Source organism: Amphiura filiformis, chromosome 20, assembly GCF_039555335.1.
Source record: "Amphiura filiformis chromosome 20, Afil_fr2py, whole genome shotgun sequence".
Lineage (NCBI taxonomy): Eukaryota > Metazoa > Echinodermata > Ophiuroidea > Amphilepidida > Amphiuridae > Amphiura > Amphiura filiformis.
Window position 1 is genome coordinate 15,008,867 of NC_092647.1, and position 22,765 is coordinate 15,031,631.

The following is a 22,765-nucleotide window of genomic DNA, read 5'->3' on the forward strand; positions in this document are numbered from 1 at the left end:
CCATTTGATATTTAATACCAGCAATATAGAAAAAGAGATATATTGAAGCATCAAAATAATGTACCTTTTTACTGAAGGAGCAAAGTTTAACAAGCCATAACTTCTATATATCATTTGAAGTCAAATGATATATCATTGTAAAGCTTATGATATAAATTTTCCAAAGCACGGAAGAAAACAAAATTGACCAGGGGCTGACTTTACGAGTGTTTTGATGTGGATGGTCACATATATACATAGCACACAATAATCATGGTTTTACAACTTTACAACATCTCAAAATCCAGCTTTTCATTACTGTTCTTTGGTATTAGGCATTCCCTCATGGTTCCTTCAATGAAAACTATTTTCATTCATTTTTTCATGACATAAGACAAAATTTTTAAAGATTATCCATAGGCATAAATTATGTGACATTATCTGAACTAACCAGGCAATTGTGAAAACTGAGTTATGATTGGTTATAAAGAGTGCTATATTATGCATGTAATGAGCTAATCAGAATAGTCAGTAGGGCTAAATAGTATTAAAATCAGAGAAATTTAATAGCTCTTTTTTGATTGGTTGCTTAGATAATTACATCACATAATTAACCAATAACAGGCACCACTAGAAAGGCAGTAGTGCCCATTACTACCTTGCTTGATTGGATCATAATGTGTAATCTGATGTGTTTTTAGATAATTTTTGAATTTTGTGTCATGAAAAATGAAAAAAAAACCCAATAATAAAGGAACCAGAAGAGAGTACTACTAAATGCCAAAGATATTTGATGATTTTAAAAATCTTGTAAGGTGTCCAGACTCTTAATTAGCACATACCCTCTGCTAGCTTTCTAATAACACCGCTTTGAAGGTGTCACAGTTTTACCAGACCTGACCCCTTTGCATTGAATTCTTTGGCTTCCTTCACTGACAATTATTATGTTAGTCTATGTCCCTTCATGACAAATGATATGCAAGTAGAGTAGAGGCACATAGTACACAAGAAATTATAACTTTATATATTTTGTAATTTCCACCCGTATTCTTTTGTGTTTGGTATTCTCTCCTGGTTTTGTTTCCTCTAAACACACAATATAGACAGGTCATCTTGATGAAGCACACAGCAGACAGTAATCATGATTTAAAAAACGTCGCAATATCTCCAAACCCTGCCTCTCTTTGCTGTTGCACTCTTTTCTGCTTGCGTCGCTGACGATTCTGTTCATTCGTCACCTTCTCATGACACATGACACATAAAGTACGTAGATTGTCCAGGGAGCAAAGTCCTCCACCTTCATAGACTGCGACAATGTGATCAGCATGCCAATACTGAAATTAAACACATAGAGAATTCATTACAGGGTTACCTTAACATGGTAGTTATACTAGCTAATGAAGGAGTTGACACACATTTTTGTTAAGAACACCTTTTAACATATTAAAATATGTGTTGTGACGATAATTTATTTGCATAATTGAATATTGATTATTGTGCCTTAAGCCCTGATACCCGTTCATCAAGAAAACGTGGTTTTGTCCCCACGCATCAATTAAACGCCGTGGAGTGAGCTATTGTCTGTGCTTTGATAAATTAGTGACTCCTTGTTAACCCTGCAAACGGAACAGACATATCCAGACTCGTCTCCTGATGTGATATTTTAGATTGGTCAACATGATGGTGAATATATGTGACGTGTGATGTCAAAAGTGTCTCCTTTTGACATGACATGTCACATATTGTCATCATGTCTTGCACATGAATTACATTTAATTATACTTATTATGCTAGGAGCAATACCATGTTTTACGGGGATCGTGCATTCTGTATACCTGCCCCTTTCTTATGGAATAAACTCCCAGATTATATCAGATCTTCCACATCAATTACCCAGTTCAAAAGTCTTCTTAAAACCCATCTATTCAAAATTGTATATTGGAACCTTTTAGATTTAATTTTTGATTGTTTTTACCACTGAACTTCTGCTGATACATGTATATTATTTGTATAATGGTTCCCTGTGTTTTAAACATGTTAAATAAGTTTTGCTGTATATATATTTTGTTGTCAGTTAAAATTGATCTGTTTGGTTTTTGAGCAGTTTCACCGTGCAATATTATCTGTGTGCGTAGTATTTATCATTTATGCTTTCTTTTGTTCTTATTCAATGCATATTTCACGTTTAAACCATGCTTTTTTTGCTCTCGATTGCCATCGCATTTTTTTGTGTGCATTTTCCCCCGTGCAATATGCATAGTAGGCCTAATGTGTTATTGTTTTGCCATTTGATGTATATTCCACAGTGCTGTTTTCTGTTTGTGCGAAACATTTGCCATACTGCATGTGCAATATCCATTGATGTGCTTCATTACAAGCCGACGACGAACGTCGGCTTGTTCTGTCTTCTTCCAATTCTTTCTTTCTTCTTCTTCTGGCAACCAATCAAAATGCTCTAGCTCTGCCAAGCATTGACAGATTTCAACCATACTTGACCCAAATGACCACTGGGCTAGGCCAAACCTTCCATTTCACTTTGACCTCGCTGTGATCTTTGACCTTGACCTTATGGTCAAAAATGTTGAAAAAAAAAAAATGCTACTCCTTCCACAAATTACATGCAATGATCATGTGACTCATGCATATGAATCAACATGTGGCAGTGCTTAAAACTTCCTAAAAAGAATTGAGGTCAAAGGTCATTAATGGGTCATTTCCGGTCAAAATCTGAAAAATTTGTAAAAAATATTCAAAAAATCAATGTCTGTACAAATTACATAGCAGAGAGTCGCCATTAACACACATGCATTGCTATTAGCCAGGGTCCTTAGGATGTCTACAGTTTTGGGGTCAAATGTCATTAAGGGGTTACTTCCGGTCAAAAACCAAAATTATCAAAAATGTTCAAAAAAATTTTATCTCAAAAGATAAACAGACCAGAATAAAATAACCATCACAAATGAATCAGTGTTCCCTGATGTATGCATGGTATTTTTATTTTGGGGGTCAAAGGTCATTAAGGGGTCACTTCCTGTTTTTAGCTAAATAACTTTAAGAATTTTTATCTCAACAACTAAACATAGTAGAATTTTTTAATTAAAATTGGAACAATGCATTTTGTCGGTGTATCGTAAGGTTTTTTTCCATTGAAGCCAAAGGTCATTAAGGGGTCAATAGGTCAATCAAAATTTAAAAAATCAAAATCCATGTATAAGTTCGATTAAGCTGAAATTCACCAGGAATATTTCTTATGACATCCTAAGCACAATGCAAGAGCAGTTGACCCCATCCGTGACCCAAGGGTCAAGTCATAGGGGTCAAAGGTCAAATTCGACTGCCGGCGGCTTGTACTCAGAATCTATTGACTCTAGTTCTCTCTGTATTTTAAATGCTAGAACGTATTTTTATTATTGTACATTCAAAATATCTTTTAATGTGTTCATGTATAATGGTTCCCTGTGTTTTAAACATGTTAAATAAGTTTTGCTGTATAAATATATTTTGTTGTCAGTTAAAATTGATCTGTTTGGTTTTTGAGCAGTTTCACCGTGCAATATTAATTGCGTGCGTTGTATTTATCATTTATGCTTACATTTTTGTTATTATTCAATGCATATTTCACGTTTAAACCATTTTTTTTGCTCTCGATTGTCATCGCATTTTTGTGCATTTCCGGTTTCCCCCGTGCAATATGCATTGTAATGTGTTGTTGTTTTGCCATTTGATGTATATTCCACAGTGCTGTTTACTGTTCGTGCGAAACATTTGCCATACTGCATGTGCAATATCCATTGATGTGCTTCATTCTCTCTGTATTTTAAATGCTAGAACGTATTTTTATCATTGTATATTCAAAATATCTTTTAATGTGTTCATGTATTTTATGATTGTAAAATGTTCAGCGCCTTGAGATTTTAATGTATTGCGCTTTATAAGAATAAAATATTATTATTATTAAAATATTATGCTGCAATGTGACTCTGGTAATTAAAAACACATACATTATGTTATTCTGATCATTCGTTTTTTGATGTTGTAAATTCACAAAAAATCTCTTAAATGTATAAATGTTTCATTTGGTTCATTTCTTGTTAGTCATTCCCTTTCCCGTTCATTATCCCTCATCCCTTGGGACTCCAAATCCGGTACCTCGCTCTGCTTTTCCCTTGGACTAATTCCCCAATTTAGCTTCATAATAGTATATGAACAAAAATAAGGTCAACATGGTATACAAACCTGGCCTGCATATGGTGTCTTGATCATCTCATTTAGTTTCTGGGCTGACAGACTTGCATATGGCGTGCTTTTCAAGAAATCTTTTCTCTGACTTTTGGCCATGTCCCTGTGAAAGTAAATCAAATAAATCAATAGAAAATATCATTAGGCTACCATTTATGAAAGCAGAGATATGAGACATGAGACACAACTTTTGAATGACCCTCCTATCATTTTTTTTTTCAGTTCAGTTCAATTTTATTTTAGAAGAGATGAGGGTGCAAACTAAAATGCAGACTCCATTAAGGGATCTAAAATGAGCGTTTATTGCGTTTACGACAGTATTTTTGTGGGACATGAGAGCACCTCAGACCTATCAATTGCATTCTGAATACTGAAGCATGTCTTTCTGATATCAAATAATTTTCATTTTTGAAAATCACAATATAATACAAATTTTAATCAAATTTGATATTTTTCAAATTTTTGATATATAACAGTCCTCGAAGTAAATTATATAAATCTAATGTTATATTCTTAAAGTGTATGTAGCAGGGAGGAAAAAAGCCGACGGTCAATTGAAAATTTTGACCTTTCATATTGAAGATATGGATTTTTTCCCAAAAAGACCTAATTTTTTTTGGTGTTTTGGGAAAAAAATCCATATCTTCAATACTGAAAGGTCCAAATTTTCAATTGATCGTCGGCTTTTCATCCCACCTACATACACTTTAAGTATAAATCATCAGATTTCTAAAGTTTACTTCAAGTACTGTTAAATATCAAAAATATCAATTTTAATGATTTGCCATAAAATGTGTATTAAATTGCGAATTTCAAAAAATCAAAATTATTTGATATCAGAATGACATTCTTCAGTATTCAGAATGCAATTGATATGTCTGATGTGCTCTGATGTCCCAAAATAAATACTGTCCAAACGTTCATACCCCAGCCCTTAAGGATTTAGACTTTGGAGCTCTAAACTAAAGCCAAGAATTTTCTGCTTTACAAATGCTAAATTCCGCTTTTCTCCGCTTTGTAATTTTAGCACATTTTGACATAATAAAATTTCACAAGAATCTTACCAAGAATAAACTGATCGGGTTTCATGTCTGCAATGGGAGGTAGGACAGGCGTTGAACGGTAAATCTATGACGGATTTTGATGAATTTTGAAGACCCATTTCATTTAGTATTTTATTTATTTCTTTTCAATTGTATTTTTTTTTTTTTTTCTAGGTCATTTTTGCTTATTTTTAAATTTTTTCTCAGAAATGCGTTTTCCGCTTTACCTCCGAATCCGCAACGCGGAGAATTCTTGGCTTTTCTCTAAACACGGAATTGCAAAATTACCTTGGAAAGTTGCATATGCGTACATCCGTATCAAAATGATGCACTTGTCGGCTGCTACATGTGTCTCTTTTTACAAAGTAGCCAGGAATAAATGCCAGATTCATCTCAAGTGGAGGTCACTTCAAATCATTCCCAATTAAGTCACATGGATTAGGAATACAGAGAACATTCCTAAACCGTGTGACTTGGGGATGATTTGAAGTGACCTCCACTTGAGATGAGCTTGGAATCTATTCCTAGATTTTATGTGAAAAGAGACACATGTAGCAGTCGAACATTGTATCCTTTTGATATGGATGAACACATTTAAGATATAATTTTGACATATGGCCACCCTTGATCTTAATGTCATTTTAGGTAGAAAAATTTCTTGCTAATATATGACCTTGTTCATGCAAAACTTTCAGATTTTTTATTCTTCCCTTTTTTATGTCATTCTCCTCTTGGAAATAAAGAATAGTTAAAATTAGCAATATTTACCTGACTTGTGTGAATAGATCATGTGCATGCAGACCGCATTGCTGACATATACCATGCTCCGCTTCCAGAAGCTTCTCCCGAGCAAACTTGGAGCTCTTATTTCGTAGCTGTTAAATACAACGAAAAATAATCAGATGCTAAATTTAAGGGTAAAATTGAGAGCATGATTTAGGGGTTCATTCATATACTTTCATGACCAAACTGTAATGTGTTCAGAAACTTACACTTGTGGTATCGAGACTTTGGGACACCCTGTACTTGTACAGGGTGTATCAAAATGATTGGTACCCATCAGTTTCCAGTGATTATGGACAAGATTAGCAAAACAAAACGCAACCCAGAAGCTACCTTATTTACAGATGAATGTTATTCTAGGTCATAAAACTATAGCCGTGTTCAGACGGGCTTAGGGGTAAGTTCCTGTTAAGCTAACACAAAGCTACCTCTGAGGTAGCTTCGTGTTAGCGACCGTCTGAACAAGTATCGTGTTAACTACCTCGAAGCTTAACATGGAAGATCTACCACAGAGAAATCTCTGTGGTAGCGCGCTAACACAAAGCGATCGTTCTGTGTTAGTGCCGGTATGAACAAGATTCTGGGGTAAGCTTGACCTTATGGATACAACACTTACAATTTCGCAGTATTTTAAATTTCTTAAGCATAAATTCACAATAATTTATCTCAGTTTCTCACCGAGAATGAACATGATGAAAGAAGCACCACAAAAAAAAAAAAAACCTAACAAAACAAAACATTAAACTGGTCAAAAGAAGAAATGGAAGAGCTGATATTAGTGTCTTGAAAGACAAAGAAATTGAGTGGAGAAGAAAAAAACAGCTAAAAAACATGTGTAGGACATAATTGCCCTGAAACTAAGAGACATCGACTTCCACAGTATACTTGCAGTATAGCAAACGGCCCTAAAACTTCCAGGAAATTCCTATATTTACCACGAAGTAAAGACCGAGCCGTGCAGCTAACACGGAGTGCTTAGAGTTAAAGACCACGAGGAAGGACAGTGTGGACAAGTATCCGTGTTAAGTCATGACCTTGTTAAGTCCCTAGTTTTGAATGATTGACTTTTTGATATAGTGAAATTTGTCGTCCCTAGTTTTGAATTGTTGACTTTTTGATGCATATTTTTGATATAGAGAAATTTGTAGTCCCTAGTTTTGAATTGTTGACTTTTTGATGCATGTTGACCCTAGTTTTGAATTGTTGACTTTTTGATGCATATTTTTGATATAGAGAAATTTGTAGTCCCTAGTTTTGAATTGTTGACTTTTTGATGCATATTTTTGATATAGAGAAATTTGTAGTCTCTAGTTTTGAATTGTTGACTTTTTGATGCATATTTTTGATAGAGAAATTTGTAGTCCCTAGTTTTGAATTGTTGACTTTTTGATGCATATTTTTGATATAGTGAAATTTGTAGTCCCTAGTTTTGAATTGTTGACTTTTTGATGCATATTTTTGATATAGTGAAATTTGTAGTCCCTAGTTTTGAATTGTTGACTTTTTGATGCATATTTTTGATATAGAGAAATTTGTAGTCCCTAGTTTTGAATTGTTGACTTTTTGATGCATATTTTTGATATAGTGAAATTTGTAGTCCCTAGTTTTGAATTGTTGACTTTTTGATGCATATTTTTGATATAGAGAAATTTGTAGACCCTAGTTTTGAATTGTTGACTTTTTGATGCATATTTTTGATATAGTGAAATTTGTAGTCCCTAGTTTTGAATTGTTGACTTTTTGATGCATATTTTTGATATAGTGAAATTTGTAGTCCCTAGTTTTGAATTGTTGACTTTTTGATGCATATTTTTGATATAGAGAAATTTGTAGTCCCTAGTTTTGAATTATTGACTTTTTGATGCATATTTTTGATAGAGAGAAATTTGTAGTCCCTAGTTTTGAATTGTTGACTTTTTGATGCATATTTTTGATATAGAGAAATTTGTAGTCCCTAGTTTTGAATTATTGACTTTTTGATAACAGGGAGGTAAGCTCCCGTGTGATCATGCCTTAAAAATCCTTGGCATTTCAAGAAGACCCAATGTTGCATATTGAAGAAGCAAGCTTGCCAATAAACATCAAATCTGATGGGTACCAAACATTTTGATTATACTTACCCCATGTTCCTCTTTACACTGCTCTGAACAGAAGCGCCTATCCCATGCTGCTCCTTTGTGTCTGGATTCAGCTTCAGAGAGAGTTGCTTGGCCACAAAATAAACACAGAGGGCAGCCATCTTTGTCTACCACCTAGAAAAGATAAAATGTGATATTTATTTTAATCGAGTAAATAATGATACAATTTCAATAATTCAATATGTGACACGATCTGGTCCATGGGGGCCAAAGGCGGCAAATTTGAAGCTGAGATAAAGGTAAAAATATGGAACAAAAACAATAAAATACATAAGAAAATAGACATCAAAAACTTCATAACTTTAGAACCAAGTATGCTAGACCTTTGGTGTTTTCAGTAAATGATTGACTATTGTATGTATAATGTAATAATTACAGTAACTCAATTGTCAAAAATGCCTCCTTTGGCCCCCCCCATGGACCAGATTGTGTCACATATATACTTCGAAATTTTGTAGTGCATTGCTACAGACCAGTGGTGTAGCGTGGGTCATCATATTGGGGGGGGGGGGTACCAACCATGATTGGGGGCACCAGGTCTGATTGGGGGGGGCACAAGCCAAGGTTTTTGACAATTTTCCTATGGATTTTTAAAATAAATTTTGCAATCGATCAACAATAATAAATGAAAAGTACTTCTCAATGTATGTTCATTCAACCCCTAATCTGTCTTATATTGATCATCTCACCTTTCATTTAGATTTTTTCATGGGTAAAATCAAAGAATGTTTTGTTGGTTATGACCCCAGCTCATTTCTTGAATTTAGTCGATGTCTACAGTGTTGACTCCTGTCAATTTTTGTGGCTTTCTGCAGTCACTGTATAAACTTTGGTTCCTCATCAACTTCTAGATGGAATGTGGTTATGGACAAAATGAAGAATACAGAAGAGAAAAACCACTCATACTGAAAAGCTAGCCAGGAGGGGCAGAGTGCCCCCCCTGAAAAAAAATGAAAAAAAAAAGTGCCCCTCTGACAAAAAATGAATGAGAAAATTAGGAGTGCAAAGGAAAAGAAAAGGGGCAAGGAACCCTTTCCTACCAAAATTCAGCCCAATCATGGGCCAAAATAGTACAAAATACAAAATTTTGCACATTGTAACAATAAAGCCCTTTTCATCCTGATAATGGGTGAAAATAGTGTAAAATACCAAATATTTGCATGCTACGCGTGCACATCATCCCAATAAAGCCATTTTTGGAAGCTCAAAGACATATAGTCTCTATGTATTTGTATGATGCAACTGAAATTTTTTTCGTCTGTGCCCCAAAAAATTCATTTTGCCCCCCCCCCAACCAAGAAAGCTAGCTATGCCCCTGGTGTAACCCTCAATCAACTGTGGAGCAGGCAACTACACAAAGTTTCCCCAAGTACAAAGATCCACAGCTAGTGAGGTAATTGCATCTGGTTGTAAGGGATGAAATCAAAACTCGCCCAGCTGTTGACCCCCGGTTCCATCCAGTTACCATTGTTTAGAACAAAAGCAACCAGACGGAACCGGCGGTCAATTTTTGATTTTGTCCATAATTCGTTGTTGGAATCCCCCAACAGCTTCTGTATATAAGTCAGACAGCTTGTCCTTTGTCACCCTGGTCCCTGGCCCCTTGCCACACGGTGGACACAAAGAGCATATGCTCCATAAGGCTCCCCACCGACATTGTCAGGATGTGTCTGGGGAAGAAAAGTTGATGCTGCCTTACTAGGCTGATGGTATTCTGAGCGCCAGTCGTTGCATACACCAGGGCGCCACTCCCACAGCTAAGGGCTAAGGGTATCTACCTCACATTGCATGCCACCAGGTATCGCCCAAGAAGAACAATATTTGGATATGCTCTTTTTATTGAAATTCATGTTTTTTTCTCTATTGATTCAATATGACTTTGAAAGCTATGAAAAGTACCAGAAAGCAGCCAATTTACTGCCATTAAACTAGAGTCCAAAGTTTACCGTTTTTTAAAATCCATTTTCCGTGTTGTAATCCATGTTGTTAAATTTGTAAATCCATGTTTATGAATAAAGTTTAACATGTATAAACAATGATTATGAATCATATTAATGTCACAACAAAGTGTTCAATATCGCGATCAATATGCTCTGATTGGAGTATTCTCACGATAATAGGCCGACCGTTACCATGTTTGGATGGATAGGGGGTTCATGCTTTGATAATATACCTTTATGTCAGTATTATTAAACAGTATTTTTTATAATAAAAATTGACATGCACAACTCAAGATTGTTTTTAACATTTATTTCTCTTATCTTTTAACAATTTTTGTCACGTCATACAAAAATGTCATTTTCCGTGTTGTACTTCCAATTCCGTGATTTTTTTCTTCGGACTCTACATTAAACCCTGTGCTTAACCAGTCACGCTGAGTAAGCAGGCGCCAGATGGTGCTGGAAATAGGCTGAAGGTCAGACTAGGCAGAAAGAGCATAATGAAGGACCTGATTTCTTCTTTTGGTTCTAAGCTACCCACCTGTAAATATGTCCTTTTCTTTGTAATTGCTTCTGAGTTGAATACATAAGAGTTGCAACTTTCACTCCCACTTGAAGCAGTTACTGCATTTGAAGATGTGCCTTATCAAAAGAAACAAACACAAACAAATATAATGTGCAATTAATCAAGGCAGTTCTCTATTTGTAAAAAAAAGGGAAATGTTTGGTTTGTTTGTTTATCCATAAGGGACACACACTTGGGTCCATGGATTGTCCAATCCATGGTCCAGACATTATGCAAAATGCACAAGCCAATCTACCTATAAAAAGCATGCTGGCCAAATTAATATACCCTACTCAAAATTGATTTTGCCTACTTTCTTTTTGTTCTTATGGTGCTTACCAAGGTGTTTTACAGCATCAAATGACAGCAGGGCTTACAACCAGATAGGACCCACAAATGGGTACTACTTGTCTACATCATTACCTTGCACAAGGGGCTATTCCAGTTGAAATCCACCCACCCCCTGAAGACTTGAGTTTAATCTTCCACACATAGAGTATGTATTTCGAATTGAGTTAGCTGAATGGGTGACTTCATTTGACGTCTACACCCCCTGTGTGAAAGATTATGGTTGCATCTTCCACAGGGAGTGTATGGAATTCAAATGAGATAGCACAATGTAGCTTTCTCAAGCTGAAGCTGTAACTTTACCTAACAGTTACTGAACTGAAGTTTGATTGACTTATATTGGACAAAAATTATTTGGTTTCTCTTACTGCACACATCAATAAACTCTCAACTTATGCTGGCGTAAATTAACATTAGCGTGTGCCAGTCACACATGCAATGCGCAACTAGCGTAAGTGCTGTGCCCAACTGCGTGCATGCCATTCTATAGCAATACACAATGCCTACTATAAGCTGCACAAACTTTACCAATGATCGAGCTCAATCCTGTTTTTTGCAATACAAAAGTTTGGTAATTTGAAAAGAATCATCATTTTTGTGGCATGTAATTCTTGTGAAATTGCTACATAGAAAAAAGAAATATTTGTGAGCATGAACATTTCACGAATCCATGTTATTCCTGAAATTCACAAATTTTTCATGCATGCAAATATTTCATTGGTCAAAACTAATAACTTCAGCTCTATTTACCTGGTATATCGCTTTCTGGTCCTGATGGACCACTGCTATCTTCTATACTACTTGACTTTCCAACTGGACTGGGCATGTCAGTACCAAGAGTTTGATTATGAGCTACAACACCATCACCTGTCAATACCGTGTTATTTGGTGCGTTGCCTGCTTGTTTCTTGGTGACACCCTTCTTATGGGCGACTGAAGGCTTGGTGATAAGCCGCACAGTGCCTCCGACATCTTTGGCTTTTTCAAGGGCTGATTTAGCTAAATCCTCCTGCAAAATCAAAATCATATAATATGGTTTACGGTGTGTACATGTATACTTTATGGAATCATGTATCAATTCTACAGTACACAAATATGTTTAGGGCAGGGCACTCTTTTGCGCAAGTGATTCACTGATTTTGTGAATATCTCATGAATGATGGTATTGTTGACTTGAATTACCAATGAGGGGTGTGGTGCGGTTTTATTTAATATATGCCTTTTGGCATAAATTAGCAAGAAACTCAATAAAAGAGTAAGATATGGGTTTAGTAAGTCCCCTGTGAGAACTAGATTTGATATAAAGAGTAAGGATGCTTGCAAGATATTGACAGAAAATGTTTCAACTTTATTTTCACTTAGGCTTGGTAAACTAATTTGTTTGATCTTTGGATCAACCGTTGATGCTACAATTAATTAATCAGAATTAATGCTATTTATATTGGCCAATATCAATACAGGCAAAGATTCATATATGTGACGTGTCATGTCAAAAGGAGACACTTTTGGGCAGGTTATGAATTTTGAGGTTTTTACATATCTTATATAAAGAGATATTTTGCTCCACAACGCCGTTTTCCCCAATGAAATCGGACATTCCTAGGCGAAGATATTCAGTTCGGAAGTTATGGTATTATAAAATTGGAAATTGAAATATCGGCCTTTAAAAAAATATTATTGACAATGTTGAGAGTAGGAATTAATTTGAAAAATGTCTCAAAAAATACAAGATGCCTGCTATATTCCGGTCTGAAACTATCAGACAATATTTTTAACATTAATAACATCACAAATTTGCAACAAACACAAATTGTGAAAAAATCAATCGCCAGCAGATTTTTGGCTATTTCTCCATTTACGATCCTGCCCAAAAGTGTCTCCTTTTGACATGACACGTCACATATTATCACAATTAACTACAGTCAATTAAAAGGGCATTTCGTGATCCACAGCCTCATCCCCCCACTTTTCTCAAAAAAAGTTGAGATTTTTATATCACTGGAAACCTCTGGCTACATATTGTTTATGTACAAAATATTTCTTGCAGATTAATTCGTTTAGCAAAGATATCGTGAAATTTGAATTTCATTCTGGTGCACCAGAACGAAATTACAACGTATTGTCTATGGAACAGTGTAATACACATAATCATGCATAACTCGCAAACGCAAAATCGGAATCAACTGAAATTTTGGGAATATGCTTTTTAAATGGATATGTACTGAAAAATGTCATAAAAAGAGGATGCTAGGATCACGAAATACTCCTTTAATTGACTTTATAAAAACAAGGATCGACCAAGCATCAATGGTTCTATTGCCTTAATTTACAATTTGAGGGTAAATGGGTCAAAAGCATGCAATTTTGCACATGTTCTTACAATTGTAGTTACAAAATTCAAACACTTGGCACAAGTCTTATGTATTCAAAATTTTGAGTATGTGCTATGAGTTTGCTCATAATTTTAACATTTTATGTTAATTTTGATAATTAAAAATTAGGATGCATAACCTGAAATTAGTCATAGCACAAGTCCTTGGGCTTGATTGTCACAACATATGAAAAAACACCCTAATACACATGTTTTAAGCCCTATTTCCAAAAATTGGCCAAAAAGTTTAAGTTTGACTTTTATTGCCAATTAATACTAACTAAAGGATTAGGATTTAGCTATGTTATATTTTGAATAACAGTTTAGTGCTGTATTTTTCTGGAATATGGATTAGGCCAAATACGTCTCAGTTGCTTTACGAAGTGACTAATTCTGTTTGTACTTGAAATACAGTAAGCCAAAAAATTAAGGTACCAGTTATGTTCACCCCTTGTATGTCCTAAATAAAGACAGCTATGTCATAATTGGAACCAGCAGCCAATAGCTGCATCTTTTAGCTCGAATTTAAGACCTCATTTGTTGAAATTGTTTAAGAAATAAAGATATGACGATCCATAAACCCAAGGAAGATGCCAATTTAAAAGTTGCAGTTCGCTCCATTGCGTGCTCCATTGATTTGCACACAATGCGTTCACGAACAAGAGAACCAGCGCAGTGCTTCCATTGCTTATGTTAAAATTAGTGTTGTGCTTTCATTGATTATAGAACACAAAAGTGCAACTTTTGATTTTGTTTCTTTATGAGGTTTTAGACCACTGTTACTTTAACTTTCAACCAATTTCAACAAATGAGGTCTTAAATCAGAGCTAAAGAGTGTAGGTATTAGCTGCTTGTTTTAATTTTGACACATTTTTCTTTATTTAGGATATACAGGGGTGAACACAACTGGTACCTTAATTTTTTGGCTTACTGTATACATGTATCCATGTCCTTGTACTGATTACAGCATACACTGCTATGGACACCTTTGTTATGCTTACTTTGGTAAGGAAGCGTTTTTTACACATCTCGTATGGTCTTCCTTTCTTCAATGCTTCATGGGCTTGTATTGGACTATCAAAGATGTAACCACTTTTACGTAGTTGCTTCTTCTTGATCTCACTCAAGCTGTGGTATTAAGAAAATAAATAACATCCCACAGGAATGTAAGAAAATATTGTTTTGTAAACACAAGAGGTTTTTAAAACCTCTATTAAAATAACTGTGCATCGGTTATTTGGAGAGTATTGTGAAAAATCTAAACATTTTGCCTTTGGAACAGAGGAATATAATATTCCGAGGTGCAAAGCAAAATGTTTAGATTTTTCACAATGCGCGACATATTACCGATGCAAAGTTCTTGACCTCAATCATAACCGTCTCTTCACTGCAAAAAACAACACAAAATTTTCCTTAAAAGTTTGTAAACAATTTTTACATTTTGCCTTTCCAAAAATCAAACAGGCTAAAACAGGACGACCAATAACAAAAGTGCAAATCACAATCTGTCCAAATATGGTAGCGCGCAATCAAAATACGCTGGCGAGCGCGTGCACAGTTTGTTTGACGCACAACACTGTGCGTGTGGAGTTGTGGCAATTGTGAGATATTAATGACCTCAATTTGCGTTTACCTTTTTACAAACAACAAAATATGATTGGATCGCACGCATCGCATATATTCTTGAGGTTATGAATTGCAATCATGCACCTTAAAACTACATTAACTATTTCAACATATCCAGAAATTGCTGGCCCTGCAGTTGGAGAGAATTCAGTCTCTAGTGGTTCTCGGGAAGAAGAGCGACAGGGAAACTTACACTGATCTGATGGAAAGTGGGCAGGCACTTCTGAAATGTTACCCACACTGCAGCAAAATTATTTGACAGTCGCATAGGGAAGGGAGGTGTTATTAACCCCATGAGAACTACCTGCCAATTATTCAAAAAGAAGTTTTCATTATCAATTGGCCCAATCAGCAACATTGTTAGAATAATTTCACCACACAAAAAAAAATGGGGGTGAATTATCCATTCTGATTGGTAGTAAAAATGAAGATATCATGTAATTGACCAATCAGAGGCAATGTTAGATGGGCAGGTAGTACTCATGGGGTTAATTATTTAACCTACCTATTCCATTCCCTGACAAATCTGCGAGCTAGCAGCAGGTTGTTAGGGTGGTGCAGCAATCTGGGAAGGGAATCCAAATCACGATGCTGAACATCCAATGCTAAGAAAAAGCACTGCAAAGGCACCTGGTCCTGAAACAAATAAAAAGCAATCAAAACATTCTGTTAAAACAGACAGAGGAAAGGCTAGTGCCCCCTTTAGTGAACATTCAACAAATACATTACCCTATTCTTTCCAGTGTAAAATGGCAGCCATTGAATTTTCTCAACTCTAAAGCAACTGGTTGCTTCAAATGTAAGTTTTTGCAAATACCAAGATCTAGGTGGTCGTAAAAGATGAAAAAGAGTAAATGGTCAATAGATACAAACCGTCGAATGGGATTGATGTTTTGTAATTGCCCAGGCCCGAATGCACATTATTATTTAGCAAATTTATATTTCTAAAAGCCTCAAAATTTCCTGAAAATTACACACCGAAGATAATTTCAACTCAAATAGTCCTGGAGTAGGCCTTCAAATAAGCAAACTGGAACCAGGAGCAATTTGTTTCTGAACATTGCTCCTGGTTCACTGAAATTTTACAAGAACCAGGAGCAATTTCTAAAGAAACAGGAGCAATTTTCAATCTTTTTCTGTGTATACAATACAGCATACAAGCACTACTGCATCAAGAGCAGAAATGGAACCAGGAGCAATTTGTTTCAGAAAATTGCTCCTAGTTCACATGAATTTTACAAAGACCAGGAGCAATTAGTGGGTTTCCGAGGGCAAATTTGCTCCCCACGTCAGGAAGAAGATTATTTCTTACCTTATCATGTAAGTAGATTCTATCTGTATATTTACTAGCACAGAACAGGAATGCTTCATACACTTGGATGGGTTCAGGTGTATCATCTTCCGATTTGCCTCCCTCATCGTCTTCTGATATACCATGATCTCCTGAGATAATCTCCTTGGATTGGCCGCATTCTCCCTCAGCATTCCTTGGTTCCCCAGTGACATCCGGCGTAAGACCCATCTCAAATTTATCCAACTGGTCTACCATCTCAGAGTCTGTGAAGCTGTCGATATCGTCACTGAACATTGACATCTCTTGGCAAGTCGAGTTGCTTGAATCATTTTGAGTAACTTGTGACTCACTCGGCACTGGTTTACTGTGCGTACTGCTACCTTGAGATAGACCAGTTACTACAGATTCAGTAGGAGTCACTTTACTTTGTTCATTGCTATGAGATGGCTCCGTTACCATGGTTATCGGAGATTTACAAAAAGTTGGTTTTCTTTGTTTATTACCATCTGGAGATGGACCAGTTACTAGAGATTCAGTAGGAGCAACTTTACTTTGTTTGTTGCCATGAGACGGTTCAGTAACCATGGCAATTGGTGATTTACAAGAAGTTGGTTTTCTTTGTTTATTACCATCTGGAGATGGGCCAGTTGAATGTCTTGATCTGCTTCTGCTTCTCTTTCTTTTTATTTTGAAAGTTGACGGCTTGATGATGATATCAGACTGTTCTGAGGATGAAAGGTGGTCTATTGATTCATCTTCCGTTGTTATGGTCGTGTCATTTCCTACACTTTCATTGTTAGTTTCTATGCAGTCCAACTGGACTACGTCAGTCTCTGAGCAAAGCTGATTGCCTGCAACAACTGAGCTAGTCTTAGCACTTGGACTATTTATAGTTCTGTTAGCATCAGCAGCTGTTGGTGTTTCAAAATTAGTAGTGACGGAATTTTGATTTTGTCCATCATTTGATGATACTTTATCATCCGACTCTGCAAATAAATCACCACTACCAACAGGACTATCAGAGTCTATTATGACATCGCTATCACTTCCAATACTCATTGGACTTACTGGCTCAATGTCTAGATTATCATTACATGTGTCATCGTTAGAGCTAGCTGCTGTTGTGACATCATCAGTATGTGTGCTTACATCATCAATATGTGTGCTTGTATCATCAGTTATCGTGTCACTGTTGTCAGTAGTTTCAATAATGATATCACTAGTTGCAGCTGCATGAGTTGTATTTTTCTGGCTTGCACTGATTATTCCTTCCACATTTTCTTTCTTTTCTGCAAGGTTTGAGGTAGTAGCACTGGACTCTGTTTCATTTGAATTCAAGGTAATACTGTTAGGGTTACAATGTTCTAATGTCTTTGCCCTACTCCTGGTTGTGACAGTCTTCTTAGGAGTGTTGCAAATCTCACAAAATGGCAAAGCACCATGGTTTTCAAATGTACATGCACTGCAATTCCACTTAATTTGACCCTGTTGAATATCATCTCTTTGCTTGCTGCCACCTGGTGTTGACCTATCATCAACTGATGAACTTTCACCTCTAGTTAAAGTACCTGGTGTAGGTGTGACACAATCTAATTCTGGTCTTGCTCTTCTAGGTGATGGGGTACTTAATTCATTTCTGACTTTGTGAGATTTAGAGCAAGATGGTATGTTTGGTGGTATGTCATTAGATGTAGCTTCACCAGTTGTATGATCAGATGATAGACTTGTGCTCTTTCTTTTTCTAGGTCTGCGACGGATAATGCTAACCATATCGGGCAGTTCATCATCTGTTCCGCTTGGTGCCGGCTTTTTAGCTCCTCTATCATTTTCTCCAGTACTCTTCAAAACCTGAACATCATTTCTGTTCTGAACAGTCTGATTACTAGTACTCTTAACAACTCTGTGTTTTTCTTGCTCAGCAGTGTCATTTAATACGCTCTTTCTGATTGGGTGATACTTTGAAGGATCCACAAAATCCTCCAATGAGGATCGTCTATTGCCATCCTCACTATCAGCAGTAGATAAGACACCAGTTTGTATTGGCTCAGAAACTGGCAGGTCATCATCACTACTATCAAAGATGATTGGTGATTGGTCAAGACCCAAAGGCTCACAACTTTTGGATGGAGTTGTGACGCTACTTCCTTTAAGCTTGCTGACTTTTGGAGAAGCTTTGCCACTAGCTGTTCTTTTCCTTTTCTTCCCCTTAGTACTGCCTAGTGGGGCGAAGAAGTTCCTTATATCCTGGGTTTTGTCTTGCCTCTGAAAAATTGAAAACAACATTGGAAATAATTAAGCAAACACTGTTGTTGTTACTATTGTTTATTTTTATTTAATGAAATTGACAAAAAGTTGAACAATAATAATCATAACCAAAGTATTTATTACATAACAACCTTTTTCATGCAACCAGATTGAATTCAACAGGTATTCGGGTTTTGATTGAGCAAACTTCAATCAAAACCAAAATTGTCATTGGCGTAATAAGCCCTGGGTTTTGTTGAAAAGGGTTTCATTGTCCTGTAGATCAATAAAAGGTGGTGCCATGCGTGTTGTGACATCAGTCCAACACCTGTTGTGCATCCATGCCCTGTGTCGAGTCGCGTGCCAGTAGCCAATCATAGGCGGCGGTTCTGGGGGCGTGGCTGTTTTCTCAGAAATTATTGCCGGGAAAATTCATAAGCTGTTTCGATACCATCCGAAGAGGTCAGGAAAATTTTAAAATCTTTTGATGTAAAGAGATAAACTTAACATTGAAGGAAGCTTACGGCACGTCACCAAGTGTGTTGGAGACAGAAACTGGAAATAATGATTGGGATATCGTGTATTAATTTACGCAAAATCAAGAAGGATATAACTTCGTAAAATATGGCGAACCGCAATAGAACTTGAACTTCCGGCGGTATCCATCGTGTACAAAAACTACAATAACAATGGGTCGTGAAAGATGTACGAAAATCAATGTTCTTCACATTCGTTGCGACGTAAAAAGTGATGTTGTAAAATCGACATTTATTCATGGTGATTGACTAAACAGTGCCGTGACTTGGTATTAACAAGTTGACAATCTAGTAATTGTCATCGTGAATTTGGCGTATCGTCAGCGGAGAAGTGAGAAGAGAAGGCCCGGGAGAAGGCGCCATCTTGTATTTAAGACGAGGCGAGATTGGACAACTTCAATCACTGACGGGATGATACTTGGAAAACAAGGGTGAGAAAATTATAGTAGTCATGATTATGAAGAAGAGGCGGAATTTGATGGGAATTTGATGTGTTGATATAATTAATTTAAGCTGTTAAGTGGGTCTGTATACATTAATTAAAAGCCCCGGGTGAAAACTGACTTCATACTTAGCCGCGGCGAATAATTGTTTATTAAATCCAGTCACTGAATCAATATTTACTAAAATCCAGGTTGAGATCACGTGATCGCTTATTTTATGAATGAAACAGGCAGGCGTGGAAACAGGCATAGAATCTCTGTCACGATTATAATTTGAGGTTGCTTAGGTTTAATTTCGGGTTGTGTTTCTAGATTTTCGTGTGTTCATTCCCAAATTGTAAAACAAAAATTGTTATTTCATCCGTAGTGGGGGTTTTCGTTACTTGTTATATTTGATACATTGTTTTTCTAACAAATAAGGAAAATTTATAAAAAATTTCACGATTTTCAGCGAGTTAAATTATCACAAAACAATTTACTTTAGACATTGCATTAAAAACACAGCTAGATCGCGTTCATGCAAGCAGTTTGATGTTTGTCCTCCAACATGGCAGGACTCTTACAGTAAGGCGGGCTTACGTAAATGTGTAACGTAGTATTGAATACCTTGGTCTGATTGGCTGTTCAAGGTCATTAAAATAAATACTTGAATATAGATCGTAGGGTTTATAAGGAAAAAAAAAATATAGATGAATAAAAATAGAAAGCAAATAAATAAATTTGAAAAAAAAAAATAATAATAATAATAATAATAATAATGGAAAAAAAAATATATATATATAGATGAATAAAAAATAGAAAAATAATATTAGCCATAAATAAATAATGATTGAAAAAAAATAAAAATAAAAATCTGGTGGTCTATCAACATCATCAGAGGTAAATAGGCTAAGACTTTTGGATTTCAGAACTGTAAGTCAAAAAATTTATGGAAAAAGTCATCACATGTCAGGTGAAGGATTTTCAGGAAATATGGCAATATAGAACACAATGGATAGTTACAATTTCTGGCGGGTCAAAATATATAAGGCAAGATCAATGGAATTGCAAAAAACTTGGTTAAATAAAAGAAAAAATTAATAAAAATATAGGTTATCAAAGGGCATCGAAAGGCAAATATATAGCTAAAGTTAAATGACATTTTAAGAAGCATGCAGTTTCTTGTGTTCAAAAGCGAATCCAAGGTCAAATAAATATACAGATAAAGATCATGAGAGTTATTTAATTGATAAATTAATAATGTTGTTTCAAGGTAGCCACAGGTAAATAAGAAAATGTGGTTGGAGGGTCATGGAAATTGTTAAAGATGGGAAACAATAAGGGTAATTAAAACGTGCCAAGGTCAGAATGGGGTCAGACTAACCTTTCAACAAATCTTTGCCCAGGGGTGGGAGTAAGGCGGTTTGCACTCTTTTTAATGTCGCGGTGTTTTAAATGGGCGGTAATGTGAACCTATAAGATAGCTAGCATATTCTATGACTATTGCAAGGCTAGATGGGGGGTCACCTGATGATCAAATAAATATTTCTATAATATCAATGAATGTCAAAAAGGGTTGGAGGCCATGAAAGGTGGTGAAAGGGTGCAATAATGAAGGTCAATTGAGATCATTGGGATGGCAAATTAAGAAACTTTGGGAACTCATGAGCTTGGGGTATATCGCAAGTTAATAATTCATAAGATAAATTTAGGTTGCAAGTTTAATTGGAAGCAGGAAGTAATGAAGCAATCAAACATGTAAAAATGGAAGGAAAAATGCAATGAGAATTCGTAATGGGTTGGGAAAAGACAGCAGTGACAAAACACTTTTTCTCCTTTTAATAATAATACTTTTTAGTAACAACAGGAGCTCCTACATGTTTCCTAATAGGAATAAAATAACTTTGTTTTCATTCATTCATTCATGTCATTCATTCATGTCATTCATATTTCATTTTGCTAAATCACCAATCAATAATACAATGTACAAATGTAATTCAATAATGATATATAATGTTTACATGTGCATGTATGGCGAGTTGGTTCCCTTTCTGTCTTTGTTTTTTCTAATTTATTTCAGACTACGGACAATTAATGCTGGTGATTAGAAATGGAGGCTTGTCATGTCCCGGAAACTTGTAATTAATAGTGGCTTGAAACTGGTGCAAGACTGTATAAGAATGCAGGGAAGGTGATACATTGAACATTTTGTTATCGGAAGCTATCAGATTCAACACCTAGTATCTGAGTCAACTCATGGCTATGATAAGTTGGAAGTATCAGTATCTTTGTTACGAACCATTGATCAAAATGAGCACAACACAAAGCCTATGGCATATCAAAATTGGGAACAGGCGTATGAACCTAAATTACAACAATGGTTACTATGTGCTCTCGACAGCGAATTACAATGGATGACGAGAACGACTGACAACAATGGCCAGGGCTATGTAAGATCCAAGAAGAAAAACACATGAATTGTTACAGTGCTGATGTAAAGTGATGTTACAAACAATGGATATTATACATTGTAGGTGACTAAAGCAATTGCAATAGCAAAATAAAAAGATACAGTCGTATAACGATATTGGCATTTGACAATTTATCAAACAATAAAGCGATAACCGAAATAAAACTTATTGCAGTATAGAAGATATCACTCTTGAGAAGTCGCCACACTTCAAAAAGCAGCAATGTCAATTGATGCATTGGTACATGTATAATCAACACCTAAAACTCTGTCATAGGTGGCAATTATAAGAAGAAAATAGTGATTGAACAATGAACATTGAATAATTAAATATTGATAGCAGAAATGCATGAAATGATTTAAAGGCCACAATTGAGTACTACTGCACCACTTTAATAATGAAGAGGGTAATCATGTAAATGGCCCAGATGAATAAAAATTTGCAAACATTAGATTCAAAAAGGCAAAATATACAGGTATCATATCTATGTTAATGTCTTAACGAATCGGAAATTTGCTTGGGATTGATATTTGCTAGCCTATTCTACAGGTTATAATAAACACAAATATGTGAAAAATGGTGTATATATGTAAGGTAATAGGACACATAAAAAGCATATTTCTTCACCTTAATAAAGGCTCAAAATGTCCAGGTAAAGGGGTGCAAAATGCATGTCAAATATTGCTATGGACAGCAAAGTGGAGTGCCATTTAACACAATACTTCCATATTGTTAGATTTACTGGGGGGTAGGCAAGTCCTAGATT

The 22,765-nt window shown here is 35.7% G+C and overlaps 1 protein-coding gene across 1 annotated transcript in view; it reads right to left on the bottom strand.

The window, feature by feature from the left end:
• Positions 1-760: 760 nt before the first annotated feature.
• The window catches only part of LOC140142141 (DNA annealing helicase and endonuclease ZRANB3-like), a 45,299-nt gene continuing 23,294 nt past the window's right edge, over positions 761-22,765 (bottom strand). The window contains exons 13-21 of the mRNA XM_072164107.1: positions 16,345-18,588; positions 15,538-15,668; positions 14,408-14,534; positions 11,786-12,044; positions 10,664-10,764; positions 8,165-8,296; positions 6,030-6,136; positions 4,216-4,321; positions 761-1,313 (exon numbers count right to left, since the gene is read on the bottom strand). Of these exons, the coding sequence (XP_072020208.1) occupies positions 1,119-1,313; positions 4,216-4,321; positions 6,030-6,136; positions 8,165-8,296; positions 10,664-10,764; positions 11,786-12,044; positions 14,408-14,534; positions 15,538-15,668; positions 16,345-18,588 (3,402 nt within the window). The 3' untranslated portion in view covers positions 761-1,118. The remainder of the gene's footprint in view (positions 1,314-4,215; positions 4,322-6,029; positions 6,137-8,164; positions 8,297-10,663; positions 10,765-11,785; positions 12,045-14,407; positions 14,535-15,537; positions 15,669-16,344; positions 18,589-22,765) is intronic.